The sequence below is a fragment of the Notamacropus eugenii genome, chromosome 1 (assembly GCF_028372415.1).
Source record: "Notamacropus eugenii isolate mMacEug1 chromosome 1, mMacEug1.pri_v2, whole genome shotgun sequence".
NCBI classification, from domain to species: domain Eukaryota; kingdom Metazoa; phylum Chordata; class Mammalia; order Diprotodontia; family Macropodidae; genus Notamacropus; species Notamacropus eugenii.
Genome location: NC_092872.1, coordinates 484,496,260 through 484,514,181, shown reverse-complemented (window position 1 = coordinate 484,514,181; position 17,922 = coordinate 484,496,260). Strand labels below are relative to the sequence as shown.

The following is a 17,922-nucleotide window of genomic DNA, read 5'->3' as shown; positions in this document are numbered from 1 at the left end:
CCCTCTCGTACCAGGTCTGCCCTCCAAGTCCACCATCTGCCTCCTCTGTAACCATGACAGAACAGGCCATTTCCTTCACCAAGAACTCCCTGGCTGGTGGCATTGCCACTATTATCTCCAAGATCACAGTGGCTCCCATCAAGAGAGTCAAACAACTATTCTAAGTCTAGCATGCAAGTAAGCAAAGCAGCATAAAATCATAATGGATCCTATAGTTCAAATTCCAAAGGAACAAGGGCTGCTTTTCTTCTGGCAAGGTAACTCAGTGAATGTCATCAGATATTTATTTCCCTACTAGTTTTTAACTTTGTCTTTAAGGATAAGTAAGTGTGTGTTCGTCCTTCATTGCTGAAGAAGGCCATATCATCAGAGAAATAATGACATGACTTGCACTTGACTTTGTTTTGAGTGAGGGAGGGTTGCGCAGGTCACCAGCCTCACTTCTCCTCCACAGCCATCTGAATACAGTGGCCATATATTCATCAGGATGACTGGAGATGACCCAGGATGAGGCAATTGGGGTTAAGTGACTTGCCCAAGGTCACACAGCTAGTGAATGTCAAATGTCTGAGGTGAAATTTGAACTCAGGTCCTCCTGACTCTTGCCCTGGTACTCTATCCACTGCACCACCTAGCTGCCCGGATAAGTAAGTAGGTGATTCTTGGAGGAGTGCACAAGCATACATAGTTTTGGAGGTATTTTACTGATCATCTTAGCTCTGGTGGTGCAGCCAGTCACTTCTCTTTTACCCTTTGGATTCTGTGAGAACCTGCTCAGCAGCTAAATCTGGGGAATCTGACACAGAGAGAATTCAAAGCCCTGGGAGACTGCCTTGTGAAAATCATGAAATATGATGGAATTTGTGACTTGTATCAGGGTTTCAGGGCAGCTAGGTGAGGAAGTAGATAGAGTGCTGGACCCAAAGTCAGGAATAATCCTCTTCCTAAGTTCAAATCCAGCCTCAGACACTTACTAGCGGTATAATCTTGGGCAAATCACTTAACCCTGTTTGCCTCAGTTTACTCATCTGTAAAATGACCCAGAGAAGGAAATGGTAATCACTCCAGTATCTTTGCCAGGAAAAAACCCCAAATGGGGTTACAAGGAGTCAGATATGGGTCAAAAATGACTTAGCAAAATTATTATCATTAGAGAAACCTACTTTGGAATCCATGATACAGCAAAACATATCTCTCCCCCGCTGCCACAAGCCTAAGAACACTCATAGTGTGGCAAGTTAGCTGATTGCACAGTGACTGTGCCTTTGATATAGTAAGGGGAAAACAATAATGCAGACTGGGCATAGAAAAGCTAATATCACGTCCACTGGGACAAATGACTGCTGGAGGAAGGTTGCTAAAGGTAGGGGTGGCAAAGCCTTCTTCAGGGGTGCCTGGTCCAGTGTTCTTAAGAAGTGTAAGGGGAGCTTTCACGCTTGTCCTGTACAATGAATTGAAGACAGAAATTTAAATGCATTCTAACAAAAAATAGAAATGGTGAATATACACCACGTAGAATACGTCATCAAACAGCATTTTGGACCACTTGACCTTCAAGAGATTCCGGTTTTCTTGAGAAAAGGGACTCATTTATTACAAACTATTATTCACACAGTGGAACTGACAATTTGGTATAATGATTCTGTTGGGTTTGGGAAAATAACTATTACCATGGGTCCAAGGAAGTAGATCAACTTAAACCATTTATGTGTAAGTATTTACTGTTTATTTTTTTAAATCATGGCTCCAATTTGTACTTAAGCACTATAACATGCTATTTTGCACAGCTGAATACTTGGCAGTTATGGTGATGTGTGCTGGGCATTCTGCTGTAATACTGTAAGTACACAGAACACTTTAAGACTCCTGATATAATAACTGGATTATCCAACATGTTTTGGTTGTGGCGGATTTGGGGTTCATGAGCACAGTAAAGGTACTGAATTTATATGCATCACAATAATAGGTGCTGAATTCAGTAGATACAGCAGAACATATGTTAAGATTTATTGAAAATAAATTGTACTTACAGTATTCCCTGCCTAATGTCCAAATACAGAGAAGCCATGATAGGTTTATGGAAAGAATATTGGCTTTCTACCTCTCCTGCTACCCTTAAGCTACACAGATTCTTTTAGGCCACGATTCAGAAATGCATTCCAAACAGCATGTCTTATAGACAAAGATATCAAAAAACCAGAGAAATGAAATGATTCAGCTCTGGTTACACAACAAATAAGAAGTAGGGTCAAAAGCAGGGCTCAAATTCAGTGCATACTACAGAAGATCTCAATAGTACCATGAACACAAGTGTAGCTTTATAACACATGGACTATTGTGTAACAAATAGTTACTTTGCTTCAATGGGACTACATACAAAAAGAAAACTATGTAGAAGCTAATAGTGGGTGGGAAGTATGGAACAGAATGAACTTAGAATTGTGCCTCTCAAGCCAATTATGTATATTTTCAGATAGGCACCCTTAGTAACCTTAGTAAACTTAGTAAAAATAATTTTCAGTTGAAGAGTCACAGTGTCCAGGAGTAGGACACTGAACCGTCCCTTGTGCTTTGCCCTGGGCAGGCCACATGTAGTGTTCCTTCTGGGTGTTCCTTCCATTTCAGAAAGATATTGACAAGCTAAAGAGTGTCCAGAGAAGGGCAACCAGAATGTGGAAAGGCCTCATGATCATGCTATATGAGGATCAGATGATGGAACCAGGGAGAAGATGTTTAGGGAGAACAAGATCCAAAGGACAAAATAGCTCTGTTCAAATATGCAAAAGACTGTCTTGTGGAACAGGGATTAGACTTGTTTGACTCTGCTTCAGAAGACAGAAGGAACAATGTGTGGGCATCACAGAAAGACAAATTTAGTTTTGATGTAGGGAAAAATTTCCTAACAATTAGAGCTATCCAAAAATGCAGTGGGTTGCTTCTAAAGGAGGTGGATTCCTTCTGTCAAAAGTCTTCAGACAAAGACTGGATGACCACATCATAGGGATGACCACTTTGGACATGCAGTAGGAGGGATTCATATTCAGGTGGGAGCCTCTTCAGTCCTTCTCAATTATAAGATGTAGAGATTCTATGAACCAAATGCTAACTCAATCTTTCCTGATAGGCTGGGATGGTAAGCAGATTTGAAGTCATGCCACATGAGGAATTATTTAGCCTGGAGAAGAGAGGACTTGGGGAAGACTCATCTTTGTGAGTTCAAATCCAGCCTCAGACACTAGATGACCCCGGATAAGTCACTTAACCTTGTTTGCCTTGTTTTTCTCCTCTGAAAAATGAGCTGGGGAAAGAAATGGCAAACCACTCTAGTGGCTTTTCCAAAAACCCCAACTGGAGTCATGTAGAATCAGACATGACTGAAATGACTAAACAATTTGTCTTTAATTGTTTAAAGAGCTTTTACATGGAGGAAAGATGAAGTTTATTCTGCCCCAAAGGGCAGAAAAAAGTACTTATGGACAAAAATAATACTTAGATATCAGCTACATAATGAGGAACTTTTTAAAAAAATTAAAACTCTTGCCCTTCTGCTGTGGCTGCCACTGGGGCTATGAGCCACAGCCATGGCCATCCGATATCCCATGGCCGTGGGCCTCAACAAGGGCCACAAAGTCACCAAAAACGTTTCCAAGCTGCAACACTGCCCCCGCCATGGGTGCTTGACCAAACACACTAAGTTTGTGAGAGATATGATCCGGAAGGTGTGTGGATTTGCCCCTTATGAAAGACGGGCCATGGAATTGTTAAAAGTCTCCAAAGATAAGCAAGCCCTTAAGTTCATCAAAAAAAGGGTGGGAACTCATATCCAGGCCAAGAGGAAGAGAGAGGAGCTCAGCAATGACCTAGCTGCCATGAGGAAGGCTGCTGCCAAGAAGGACTAAACTGGACCCTGCCAACCTTCCCCACTTACCCAATAAAGATTTGACAAACAGGCTTGTGTTCTGGACCCAAACTTTCATCAAACACTTTAAGGATTTGGGGAGGTATTGGGAAAGACTGAGAAAGCGCTGCCCAAGAGCTGGTATTAGGCACAGAATTCTGAGGTTGGCAGTAAGTTGGATTCAAATCCTGTCTTGGCCAGGGCTTCTTTTGAGGTTTAAATGAATGGATAAAAAAGTAAAAACCTAAGAATACACGAACACAAAAGGATGGTGATGTGAGGACAGTCTTCTTTGATGAGGTCCAAAACAAGCATTTACTCAGTGCTTATTATAGGATAGGCACTATTAAGCACCAGATACAAAAAATTGTCAAAGAAGTCCACGTACCGTGTGTGGTCCTTCCCACTCTCCCCAACAAAAAAAGAGGCAGTGAATATGGATCAGGCTCTTATCTCCATTTTCAGGGGCTCTTCAGGGGAAAAATATTCAAGTTGCCACGGGGGATCGATGTGTTCATAATTTCAATAAAAAGATAGCCAGACACCAAAAAAAAAAAAAAATTAAAACTCTTTAAAAATAACTGTTTCAGGAGATAGGGAGTTCATGCCTTTTGAAGTGTTTAATTGGAGGTGAAATGGCCATTTGTTGGGGATATGACAGGGAGGATTAATTTTCAGGTAGTATTGAATTCTAAGGTCTCTTCCAACTCTGAGGTTCTACAGCTCTATGAAAAAAAAACATTCTATTTGTCCTAGAAGAATATAAGCCCTTTGAAAGCAGAAACTTTGTTTGGTTTTGTCATCACATCCCAGCATGTAACACACAATAAATGCTTTTTAAATTGAACTGAAATTCTCTTCTTCCTTGAATTTCTCACACATTCCATTTGTACCTTTTCAAGGAACTGATTGTATTATGATTTACATTATAATTGTTTGTGAATACATCTATTTGCCACCTGTTGACTGTAACCTTCGTCAGGACTAGACTATGTCTTGCTTTGCCTTTATGCTCCTAGGGCCTACGACAAGGCATAGCACATGGTAGGCCCTTAATAAATATTAAATTGAATGGAGTCTAGCAGCTAGTTCCAGGCTTCCTGTAATGAACAGATAAGAATCGGTTGTTAATTAGCAGCATCCTGTTGGTGACACATATTGAATGTTGTTCCTTGAAGTCCTTAATACAATTTGTTCTCTTTAGTAGACTGAACAGGCCTGTGATTATTTAATTTGCTTAATGTACTTCACAAACACTTTCTCAGAAAGAACAAAAGTCATCTCTACCCTAGTTTAGGTCAAGTGGTTTTATGCTTGGGCCATCTGTCTTTCTTTGATGGCAGGAAGGCCTTTCAGCATCTAGGACGATAAGAGAATGTAAGGTCCTTGAACACTATACACAGTAACAACAACATTGTGTGATGACCAACTATGATTGACTTAGCTCTTTTCAGCATTACAATGATCCAAGGACAGTTCAAAAAGACTCATGATGGAAAATACTATCCACATGCAGAGAAAGAATTGATGGAATCTGAATGCAGAGCAAAGCATGCTATTTTCACTTGGCTTTTGTGTGTTTTTTCCCTTTTGTTCTGTTTCTTCTTTCACAACATGACTAATGTGGAAATATGTTTAACATGGTTGTACATGCATAACCTACATCAGATTGCTTGGGGAGCAGGAAGGGAAGAGAGAGAGACGGAGAAAAACTGGAACTCAAAATCTTATGAAAAATGAATGTTGAAAATTGTCTACATGTAATTGGAAAAAATAAAATACTATTTACATACTTTAAAAAAGAATGTAAGCTCCTTGAGAGCAGGAATTGTTTCATTCCTTATATTTGTATACCCAGCACCTAGTACAGTACCCAGCATAGTAGATACAATAAATGCTTGCCTAGGTATAAAGAGAAACTTATTTTAAAAATGAGAACAAAAAACCTTGACTTTCAGGAGGCAGGCAGTTCATTTGATTGATCATTCTTAACATCAATTAATAGTGTATTCTAGCACAATATAGAAGCTGGGGAAGACAAAAATGAAACAAGACCTAGGTGATACTCTCAAAGACTCCCTACAATTGAGTAGGGAGGAAAAAGGCACTCATAAATAATTATGTTATGTCATAACAGCACATAGAAAAAATAGAACAGGACTTGGAACTGAAAGGAGCCTTATTATAACATGACAAAAGAATAGACTTCGGAGTATTCGCATCTAGTCAGCAGAGAAACAAAGAACTTGACCCTTTCCCCAACAAAAGCAAGTATCAGAAGGGCTTGAATCAGCATCTCACTTTCTCTGGAATCACAGTGTCATAGACAGGCTAGGATGAAAAACAACGATGACACAACTCTCCCCAAAAGTTTGTATTTAAAGGTGATTTCAAGTGTTACCTTGTTTTTTTTCTCCTTTTTAATGGCCTTTTGGGCTGCTTTTTGTTCCTGTATCCATAGCTGCTGGTACTTGTGCTGCATCAGATCAAAGAAGGGCGTGGAAGGCCTAGAACAAAGAGCCCATACATGGTTTTAGGAAAAAGCAAAGCCAACCATTGGGTTTTTCCACCACACCTCTGTTCAAGTACAAGCTGGCCAACCACTTTCTCAGAAATCCCTAGGAGTTAGGGAATGACACAGACAGGGCCTCCTGTTGGTAAACCATTTTGGTGCATCTACCAAATACTGGTCATATGCACTCCTGTGATCTGCTTCCTCACTGCTATAAAGTCCCCCAGTTGGAACTTTGTGAATCATGGAAAAATTGGATTCCAAATGAGAACCCCCTCCTTCCATGAAATTAGAGCACCAGGTGTGAAGTCAGGAAGATCTCAATTCAAATCCAGCCTCTAACACTTACTAGCTGTGTGACCCTGGGCAAGTCATTTAACCGCTATTTGTCTCAGTTCCTCATCTATAAAATGGCAGCACACTAGAAAAGAAAAGCAAATCATTTCAGTATCTTTGCCCAAAAAATTTCTAATTTCTGTCTACAAGGTGATGTTTGAATACCCCCAGAGAGCAGCTGCTCATTATTGCTGATGTGCTTTTGAAGTAGAAGGGGAGAAAAAAGACATTTTAGTTAAGGTCAGTCAACTGCCTAAATGACTCTGGTTCAAGGAGTCTCGGGGAGTCTACATTGGTCATCCAAGCTGCCCTGAAGAAGCCCCTAGAATAAGTGGCCATATCATGAGGGATAGTTTATAGACGGTCTCAATTGCTGGCCAGCAATTCATAGAATGATGACCTAGATCTTGAAGGAATGTCAGGGGCCATCTAGTTTAACCCCACCCATTTTGTAGATGAGGAAACTGAAGTCTAGTGACTTGCCCAGGGCCACACAGTAAGCCCCAGAGACTAGATATAAATCCAGGTCCTCTGACTCCAGAAGTAATGTGCCTTCCATTGCACCATACTGCCTACCAACAAAGTGAATTCTTATGGCAGAGAAACAGGGATAATGATGAAACTGTAGGCTCATTGGGGACCTGACTACAACTGGCACTGCGCAGTGAATAGACAGAGAATACTACTTTTGATAAAGACAGCATGGTATCCTTGAAATGACATTCAAATTGGCTTTATAGGAACTGCATTGTAATTCCAATTCTGCCATGAACTAGTGGTACTAGTGGTACTCTAGGTAAGTCATTTAAACTTGCTATGGGGAAAGTGAGGGAGCACAATGGATAGAGACCCTGGAGTCAGGAGTATCTGAGTTCAAACCCAGCCTCATCACTTGACATTTACCAGCTGAATGACTCTGAACAAAAAAACCTTACTGTGTGTCAATTTCTTCATCTGCAAAATGGGGTAATGTGTTGCTGTCTCACAAAGTCAAAGGACATGCTCTATGTAAAATTGTGTTGAATAATCATAAAACATTATACAAGTGTACCAACAAAAATATAGACAGATGGGGAAGCACAAAATCAGATGAACCCTAGGAGGCTTTCAGAAATTTAGCCAGTAGCCTATGGAGCAGCCTACCTATCTTGTTGATTAACCTCCTTCTAATCTCTATCTTCTCCCCGCTGACTTTAACCCTTAGAAACTTCCTCAGTCTCTCTGAGTAAGGTTAGAATTAATAGGACAAATCTAATAAGATAAAATACAGGGATAAATGTTGGGATAGCAAGGAGAAGTAGTGGATAGAATGCCAGGCCTGGAGTCAGGAAAACCTGAGTTCAAAAATGGCCTCAGACACTTATTAGCTATATGACCCGAGACAAGTCACTCAACCCTGTTTGCCTCAGTTTCCTCATCTGTAAAATGAGCTAGAGAAGGAAATGACAAACAAGACCAGTGTCTTTGCCAAGGAAACCCCAAATGGAGTCATGAAAAGTTGGACATGATGGAAGCGACTGAACAACAGCAACAAAATGTTAAGTTTCACACTGGGGTTCGAAGGATCAACTGCCTTAATGCTAGATGGGAGAAACATCTAATGATGTCCACAGAAGGTTGTCTGAAAAAAATTTTGGAGGTTTTTTAGTAGATTGTAAGTTCAGTAAAAGATCTTATGCAATATAAAGAGAGGGATGGTGTCTAAGACTAGAGCACTATATAGTCCCCACTGTACTTTTCCCAGGTCAGACCACATCTGGTGTTCATTTCTGGGTGCCACATTTCTGGAATTACATTGATGGGTCTCAAGATCATAGCATATGAGTATTAATTGATGGAACTGGGGCTGTTTAGCCTGGAGAAGAAAAGGCTTAAGGAGAGCAAGATTGAACAAGGATAGCTATTTTTAAATATTCAGAGTTGCTGGGACAGTGTCTATCTAGACCAACAGATGAATCCCAACACTAAGCACAGGGTATTGAGGAACAGAAGACCACCTTGGGCTAGTCTTCCCTCCTGCCATACCCTCCTGGCTAGGATTCTCTTTGGTAGAAGTATGCCTCCCTTTGGGAAGCTGTTTTGACTTCCCTGGGCTGCCAGGCTTTCAGTAGGATACCATTTGAATCAAGAGCAGCCACCAGCTTTGAAATGCCACTCATGGCCAGATGATCTTTTTATAGTGGAGGCAGAAGCCAGCAGTACATCCACAAATAGTGGCTCTTTTGTTTTCTGGTTCCTTCACCCCTGTGGTGACTTTTATTACTTAATTATTACACACCCCATGCTTCAGAACAGCCTAATTTATAGTCATGTTTTCTAATGATACCAGAGGCATAATCTAGCAATATCTACCCCGAGAGGCCATTCATATCAGAAGAGCTCCTTCAGCACCTCCTCCCTTTCTCTTTACTGCATATATCTCAGGCAGCCAGGCCAGCCTCTGCTATTCTCTGTGTTCCTCCAGCAGCTGGCTCGGACCATTTACAACAGGCCAGTACTACAGCTTTATGCCTTTACCTTTTTCTAGTTAGAAGTCCCCCTCCTCCAAAAGAGTCATGCTCCCTTCCCTATTCCAAAGTCAGGGAAAGGGATGCAAATTGGAAAGGATGGGGTATAGGAGTTGATTAGTGGAACCGGCCAATGACATAGATCCAAGCCCTAAACATTTCTTAGGTCAAACCCAACACAACCATCCTTCCTCTCCAGTTTAGACTAATGGGTGGTGTTTGATGGGGTGAGGGTAGAGGGGCAAAGAGTATAATTTAAAGTGAAGTCTGAATCTTAGAATTTTTTTTTAAAGCAATGTGGTTATGTTTGCAAGTATGGTATACATTACATACTAAACTAAACCCACATAAGTAAAATCAGGTAAATGAAAAACATAGTTGATGACAGGCTTATGGTATAAAATAATACAAATAGAAAAGTTAGCAGTTAAAAACTTGTTTGAGATTTCTTGAAATGTTCAAACTACTTATGAATGAAAGCCATCACTTTTTTTCAAAACAAAGACATTTAATTAAACACTATAAACGGAAAAGTAGTAATAGAACATATAAATTTGCTCCATATTCTCCCATTTAGAAGCTGGAGAGAATCTAGAGGAACTATGATCGGGATGGGGCAGGAACATAAAATCATGATCCATGAGGGAAGCAGATGTGTTTAGCTTAAAGGAGAGAAGACTGGAGTGGAGGGAGGGGGAGGAGAGGGAGGGATAGGGAATGGTACCTGCTTTTGAGTGAGCTCTTATGTGGGACAAGGAGACTGTTCAGAGGCTAGAACCCACAGGAATAATGAGTGAGAATTGCACAAAGGCAGCTTTTGGCTTAACGCAAGAAAAAAACTTCCTAACAGAGCCATTCCAAACTAGAATGGGCTGCTTCTGATGGATTTTCCCTCACTAGAGGTCTTGAAGCTCAGCTTAGATAATGGTTTTCTCAGAGTCTCAGGCACAGACTGGGTAGATCCATTAAAATTTGCAGAAGAAGAAACTCTTTGAACCATCTTGCTCAGGAAGAATAATATGCCTTGGGTTGGATTGTTCCCATATCCTATTGTTGTGGATTATGTCAAAAACTGTTGTAGGCATTCCCTCCATTGACCTAAATCCCATTCCACCTACAACGTAGGGAGTTGTACTGAAGACTAGAGAGGTTAAGTGACTTATTCAATATTACATTGTTATCAGAAGCCAAATCTGAACTTGACTCCATGTCTAGAAGAATTTCCACAGTCTATCCACTAACCAGAGGTTTCCAAAGTGGGCAGTACTGCCCCCTGGAGGTGCTGGAAAGATGGGGGGGGGCACTGGTAGCCTCCTGTGCAATTGAAGGGCATTGAATAAAAATAAGGGGGCAGTGGAAGCATAAGAAAAGAAGAGAATTTCATACATGGTTCATCTGTTACATAACAGAGTTAAAGTCGCAGTGATTACATTATTTTCCAAATAAACACACAAAATGCAAGTTACAATCCATCAGTGACCAAGTCTACCAATAAGTCTTAAAAAACAAACGTTGGCAGGAGATTGTGTTGCGCGTGTTTACATGACACAATATTGCATCATCAAAATTTCAATGCAGGAAAAAACATAAATTTATAATAAATTATTAAATTTAAGATGCATTATTTTAAAAATTTATGTTTTGAAATGATGTAACTTTTAGGAAAAAAAGTCAAAGGATAAAAGATTTCCAGGGGGGCATTGAGTAATTTTTTTTTGAAAAGGGGGTGGTAAGTCAAATAAGCTTGGGAACATCTGCACTATTCTGTACTTTATCTCTACTGAGGTTTTAGTACAGCTGCAATCAGGGTCAGTCATAGAGGTTACCTTCCCTCTAGCTTCCTTGAAGCTCCCTTCTACCACACCACAATGTTCCCAAAACTCTCAAGTCACTACAGTTTTTCTTGTTAGTGAAGAAAGTGATCTGATAAATTGATTCACTCTAAGATATCAGGGAATTACTGGACCATTTCCTCATAAGAGCACAGTATTTTTATTGTTAAAGACTAGAGGAGAAAGGACAAGTTTAACACAAAAGAATGAATCAGTAATGCTAGAATTCAGAGACTAGTGAGAGAAGTACCTTGAGGTAGGCTTGGAGATGGGAGGAAGACTTATTAGTGTCCCTGAAATCTCATTGCCTAAGTGATTCCTGTTCTTGAATATAACATAGTGATTTCTTTGTTTTACATTGTGAAGGCAGATGTTTTTACCAGTCAAATACGGTATTCAATAATCAAAGTATTTATCTTACCTAATGAAATTTTTAACAATTAGGACAGAGTATAATCAAATAGACTCAACACAGAATCCATACTAACCATGTCTTTTTTTATGACTAAAAACTTTCAAGGTTTCAGTCCTAATTCTAAACATGCTTAGCATTGGGCTGAAGATGTATCTAGAACAGGGTCCTGCATATAACAGATGTTCATTAAATATCTACTGAATGAATTATGTACAAATATGTAGGTGATAAAAATCCGAAAGTATTAAGCATTGCCTATATAACAGGCATTATGTTGGGGATAAGATATCAACTAGTAACTAAGTAAATCAACAAGCACATATTAAACACCTACTATGTGCCAGCACTGTGCTAAGTGTTGAGGATACAAAAACAAAACAACCACAAAAGTTCCTCATTCCAAGGAATTCATAGTCAAACAAGAGAAATAACAAAAAAATAAGCAAAATATGTAAAGGATAAGTTGGGGGTAGTCTCAGAGGAAAGACACTAAGATTAAAGAGAAGCAGGAATGTCTTCTTGCAGAAGGTGGGATGTTAACTGAGACTTGAAGAAAGTCAGGAAAGCCAGGAGAAGATGAGGAGGGAGACCATTCCAGGCATGAGGGACAGCCAGTCAAAATGTCCAGTCAGGAAATGTAGCATCATGGCAGAAACAGCAAGGTCAGCATCACTGGATTGCAGAGTATGTGTAGGGGAAAAAGGTATAAAACTGGGAAGGCAGGAAGGGGCCAGTTTATAAAAGGATTTAAAAGTCAAACAGGATTTTATAATTGATTGTAGAGTTAATAGGGACCCACTGGAGTTCATTGAATAGGGGGTGACATATATGATCAGATCTATACTTTAGGATTATCACTGGCATCCATATGGAAGATGTACTGATGGGAGGAAGAAACTAGAGTCAGGGATTCCAACCAGAGGGCCATTGTGACTGTCCAGTTGTGAGGTGATGAGGATCTTCATAAAGGTAGTAGTAGTACCAGATCAGAGGAGGGCATATGAGAGTTTTACAAAGGTATAAATGATTTTATATACATATATATATATATACACACACACACACACACACACACATATATGCACGCATACACATACACATATGTATATACATATATACATACACATATATACAGAGATATGCATATATATACATATATATGCATACATATCTATACACACCCATATATGTGTGTATATGCAACTGATTGACTATGAAGTAGAGGGAGAAAGAGTATGAAGAATCCAGGATAATAACCCAGTAACTGAGAGGATGGTGTTGCCATTGACAGTTTTGGACATGTTGAGTTTAAGATAGTTATCAGGTATCTAATTCAAGATGTCTAAAAGTGAGTTGGAAATGTGAGACCAGAGGTTGGAAGAGAGGTTAGGATTATACAAGTGGATCTGAGAGTCTATAGATATAATTGAAACCATGGGAATTAAGGAGAGAGAGCCCTGGACAGAGCCTTGGGTGATCTACTGTTAGTGGACATGAGGTGAGTGAAGATCCTGGAAAGAGCAGTGTCATGAAAACCTGGAAAGGAGAGAATTGTCTAATTTCTCACCAGGCAAATTTCTTCATCCTGGAAGATCCCTTCAGCCCCAGAGTTCACTCCCTCTGTTCTTGGGGCCCCTCCCTCTTATGGAGACAGCTCCTCCCAGAACCTCCATTTAAAGGGTGGTGCCTGGGCCAGTCATCCCTTCATTTCCCACTGGCTGCATTCTTCTAGGTTTCCTCATGGGGACACTGGGTGGGTATCTTCTCTTTCCTCCCTTCCCCACAATCTATTTCAGTTTCCCTTTATGTGTTGTCTTCTGTATTAAAATGTAAGTTCCTTGTGGGCAGGGATTGTCTTTTTTGCTTTTATTTATATGCTCAGTGCTGAGTACAGTGTCTGGCACACAGTAAGTGCTTAACAAATGCTTATTCACTGGGCAGAGCCAAGATGGCGGAGTGAAAGCAACGACTCACCTAAGCTCCTGGACAAACTCCTCTAGATATCTCTGAAAGGAGAATCTGACCAGACTTTGGAGGTGTAGAATCCAGTGGGTGACAGACGTTAACAGATTCGGAGCCCAGGTTGGACTGGAAGGTCCACGGGAAGGATCTGTTCCGCGGGGGTAAGCCCCCAGCGCACAGCGCAGCGTGGTCAGCACAGCAGGGCAGAAGGGACCTGAGAAACCCGAGAGTGGCGGGAGAAACCAGCGGAGCAGGAGACAAGCCAAACCGAGCCGGTGAGAGCCGTTGAGCGCCAGATATCAGCGCAGCAGCCCTTGAAACCTTCAGCCTGAAGACCAAACTTCGGTAAGTCACCTACTGGAACTTCCGGGAGCTAGGATGGCGGAGTGATCAGTAAATGCTCTCTCCTCCCCCCTGATGACCATGAAAGAACCATAAAATTCTTCCCCAGATAAATCCTGGATCAGCGGGAACAGCAGAAGGGGGCAAATAGTCTCATAACAAATGCTTATTCACTTGTTTATTTTGTCAAAAGCTCCAGAGGTCAAGAAAGAAGAGGATTGAGAAAAGGCCATTTGATAGGGCAATTAATGATCACTGGCAATTTTGCAGAGAACTGTTTCCATGGAAGACAAACATAAAATTGTCCTTCAAGGCGTTAACATTCTATCTATGGGAACAAAACAGACATATAAAAGCAAATGTCTGATGATGAGGAAATGCATGCTTCCTTCCTTGATCCACATGGTTGAAGTCAATAAGTATTTATTAAACACCTACTGTGTGCAGGCATTGGGGGAGATAGAGCTCCGTGAAAGTGGGACAGGGTATGGGCAACAACTGGAATGATCAGGAAGACCCTTATGTAGAAGATGGCATTTGAGCTAAGCTTTGAAGAAGACTAAGAGGTAGAGGTGAGGAGAGAGGACTACAGAAGAAGAGATGGGAGAGATGGAATGTTGTGAATAGGAAACAGCAAGTAGGTCCCCTCTTTTGTAAAGGAATGCTCACAAAGGGGAGACATGATTCCAAGGAAGGCTAGAGCCAGATTGTTAAAGGTTCTAAATGCCAAACAATGGAATTCGTATTTTGTCCCAGAAGTAAGAGAAAAATCCTACACCTTCCTGAGCAGAGGTATGACATGGTCAAATCTGTCCTTTAAGAAACTTACTTTGTGAGAGATCTAGGAGAACATTGTACACAGTATCAGTCACAGTGTGTGATGACTGACTTTGATAGACATAGCCCTTCCCAACAATTCAAGGACCTAAAACAATGCCAAAATACCATTCACACCCAGAGAAAGAACTATGGAGTCCGAATGCAGAGTGAAGCAGATTATTTTCTTTTTTTTATTTTGTTTTGTTTTTTTTTTCTTTTTCATGGTCCCTCCCATTCTATACAATATGATATATAATATGACTAATGTGAAAATATGTTTAATAGGTATATGTATATGTATATGTACACCCTATATTGGATTGCATGCCATCCAGGGAAGGGGTGCGGAGGGAGGTGGAGAAAAGTTAAACCTTATGGAAGTGAATGTTGAAAACTAAAAATAAAAAAACTTAAAAAAAAAAGAAACTTGCTTTGGCAACTCTGGGCATGAAGAGAAAGTGTAGGCAGGAAACCCAATTAGAAGAATATTACAATAGTGTATGTGAGAGGGGATGAGGCTGAACTGGAGTGGAGGCTGTGTGATTGGAGAGAAGGGGATGGATGCAAGCAATGTTACAGAGGTTATTACTGACAAGAGCAGGCAACTGATTGGATACATGAGGTCAGAAAAAATGAGAGGTTGAGGATGACTTAGAGGTTGTGAAACTAAGTGACTGGAAGGAAAATGCCACACCCAAGAGAAACATGAAAGTTTAAAAAAGTGTGAATCTGGGGGAGGAGAGAAATACTGGATTTGAGAGGCTTATGGGACATTCACTTCAGGAAGTATTTGGTGATACAAAACTGTAACTTTGGAGAGAAATGAGGGCTAGATATGTAAATCTAGGACATCTATATGAATATGATATTTGAATCCATGGGAGCTGATGGGATCACTGAAAGTATCTAGAGAGAGATCAGAAGAGAACCCTGGATAGAGCCTGGGGGTGTACCTACACACACGGATGATAATCCATTTTTTAAAAAACCGAAGAAGGAAAAGAAGCAGAAGAAAGCATTATCACAGAAATCCCAAAGAGAAAGAGTACTCAGGAAGAGAGAATGTCAGTGGTATCAAATGAGGTAGAAGGATGAGGACTGAGAAAAGGCCACTGAATTGGGCAATTAAGAGATCACAGTTAACTTTGGAGAGTGATTTCAGTTGTCCTCCTAGAGTAGCCTAGATAAGCCATTTTGCTTGCCTCTCTTTTTCATTATAAAGCTTTTCAATGGTTATTTTTGCAGGTAGATTTAAAAATCACATGTATTTTTTCCCGAATGTAAATGCAGTTCTGTATCATAAAATGAATATCTTTTCACCCAGAGCGAATGATTTTGCCACAGGCTCAGAGCCCCTATGGTAATAATTATAAGTATAATTTATACACTTTATTCTGAGCAGCTGAAATTACTTCACATATAGTATCTTAATTATTTATTCTTACTGAATGGGAGAGGAGATACTCTAGCTAGGGAAGCTGGAGCCCAGAGAGGTCAAGTAACTTACCCAAGGTTACCCAGCAATTCAGTAGCAAAGCCTGCACCATCACCCGTGAGGTTATGTTGTTTTTCTTGATAATTTGAGATACTTTGTGAATATGAATGAGTTTTCAGTCTGAGCTAACTAGATACCACAAATCCAACCAAGATTGTCTAGCAAACAAATTTCAAAGCAGAAAATAAAATTCAGGCATCCTAATTCCCCCTACCTTCCCTAACGACTCCACTACATGGTATCTTTTCATTTTAATACCAAATACCAGATTTACAATACTTGACACTCTCAAAGTCCTTAAAAATAATGTTGGGTTTTTTATCCCGCAGCACTCAAAGATTCCTAAGCTTTAGGAAGGGGGTTCAGAAAAGATTTAAGCTTTTCCTTAAGGTAGATGATGAAGGATGTGAGTTCTGATATGCAGGAGAAGTCAGCAGAATCATCAGGGGTCAAGTACCTACAGCCAATTCATCTTAGTCTCTGCTTCAGTGGGGAGATGTCACCTTTCATGTTACCATGCCACCCAGGAGAAGTCAGCTGGGCTGTGGAAAGTTGTGTGGAAGGGTCATGGGAACATGGAATAGGGCAGAAGCCCCCATTACAGACTACAGGGCTCCCCTGGGACAGGTAAAGGAAAGCCGTTTTTGTCCTAAATACCCAAAACTGAATCCTAGGAGAAGGAGGGGTAAAGAGGAGACTCCCAGCAGAGAAGGGGTGAAAGAACCAGATGAAGGTTCAGGTGAGAGCTAGGGAGCATAAACCAGGCACCAAGGGCCAAACGGGAGCTTTGTAGGTGAGACTTCCAGCCCTCTACAATAGTATCATGAGGCTGAGGTAGTCTAGAACACCCCAGAAAGGGGCTAATTCCCTAAGAAGGTTAAGTAAAGAAGAACAGACAGGAACCCTTGCCTCAAAAAATCAACCTCTACTGTAAAAGGGTACTTTATTTAAACAACTCAAAAATTGTGTTTGACAACTGAAAAAACGGAATTAATCAGATCAGTAGCATTTCACCTTTAGATATAACAATAGCTAGATTTACATCTGTAAAAAAAAACAAAACAACTAAACTTTAAACTCTCATCAAGATTTTTTTAAATTACAAAATATGAACTTGATAGATATCAATAAACATAAACATTTTATATACAAAAAAGAGAACAAGAAGATCATATGTAGAACCATGATTCTATTATGTATAGTTTCATTTTCTAAAAGTATATGTTGAATTTGACACAGTAGTACCAACAGTACCCTGCCTTTTGAGCTTCCAACAAGGAGGTACTTTTCTGTCAACTGGCCAGTAAGAAATGCGGCCAGACAGATTCAGGCAGGGGATCTTCCTTCATCCCACTTATCCTTCATGGCCCTGCTCAAATACTACTTCCTCCAAAAAGTCTTCTTGGTCACTGAGGCTCCTCTTCCTCTGAAATCCTTTAGCACTTATTGCCAGCCCAATTCATTGGGCATTTCTCATATATTGCTTGATATTTTTAGTTAGCTTTTTTGTTTATGTGCCCTCTCTATTCTGTTGAAATGCAAGCATTCTGAAGGCAGGAGTCATGTCTTATTCTTGAAATTCTTCATCTGTACTTAGTTCCAGCTCAATACATATTTGCAACTAATTGATGAGCAGAGACAGATGTCATGTCCCTTACCCCTCAACTTCAATGGACATCTCTCTAAGGTCTAAGTTTACCCTCCCAGAAAGCTCCCTAAATCCAGGTCTTGGGGAAACAACTGGACTCTTTCCATTTATTTCGGACTGTCATAACCCTGCCTGAGCCACAGGTTTAGGAGATCC

General features: G+C 40.4%; 2 protein-coding genes across 2 annotated transcripts in view; one reads left to right on the top strand and one right to left on the bottom strand.

Annotated features, from left to right (window-relative positions):
* CFAP77 (cilia and flagella associated protein 77) overlaps nt 1-17,922 on the bottom strand; it is a 185,580-nt gene that overhangs the window by 54,922 nt on the left and 112,736 nt on the right. Inside the window, exon 4 of the mRNA XM_072632786.1 lies at nt 6,300-6,405. Within this exon, the coding sequence (XP_072488887.1) occupies nt 6,300-6,405 (106 nt within the window). The remainder of the gene's footprint in view (nt 1-6,299; nt 6,406-17,922) is intronic.
* Nucleotides 3,549-4,167, top strand: LOC140526903 (large ribosomal subunit protein eL36-like). Its single transcript, XM_072643547.1, has one exon. The coding sequence runs from the start codon at nt 3,582-3,584 to the stop codon at nt 3,897-3,899; it is 318 nt and encodes a 105-aa protein (XP_072499648.1). The 5' UTR covers nt 3,549-3,581; the 3' UTR covers nt 3,900-4,167.

Coding starts and splice junctions, on each gene's coding strand:
- LOC140526903 (XM_072643547.1), top strand. CDS start 3,582: ATGGCCATCCGATATCCCATGGCCGTGGGCCTCAACAAGGGCCACAAA.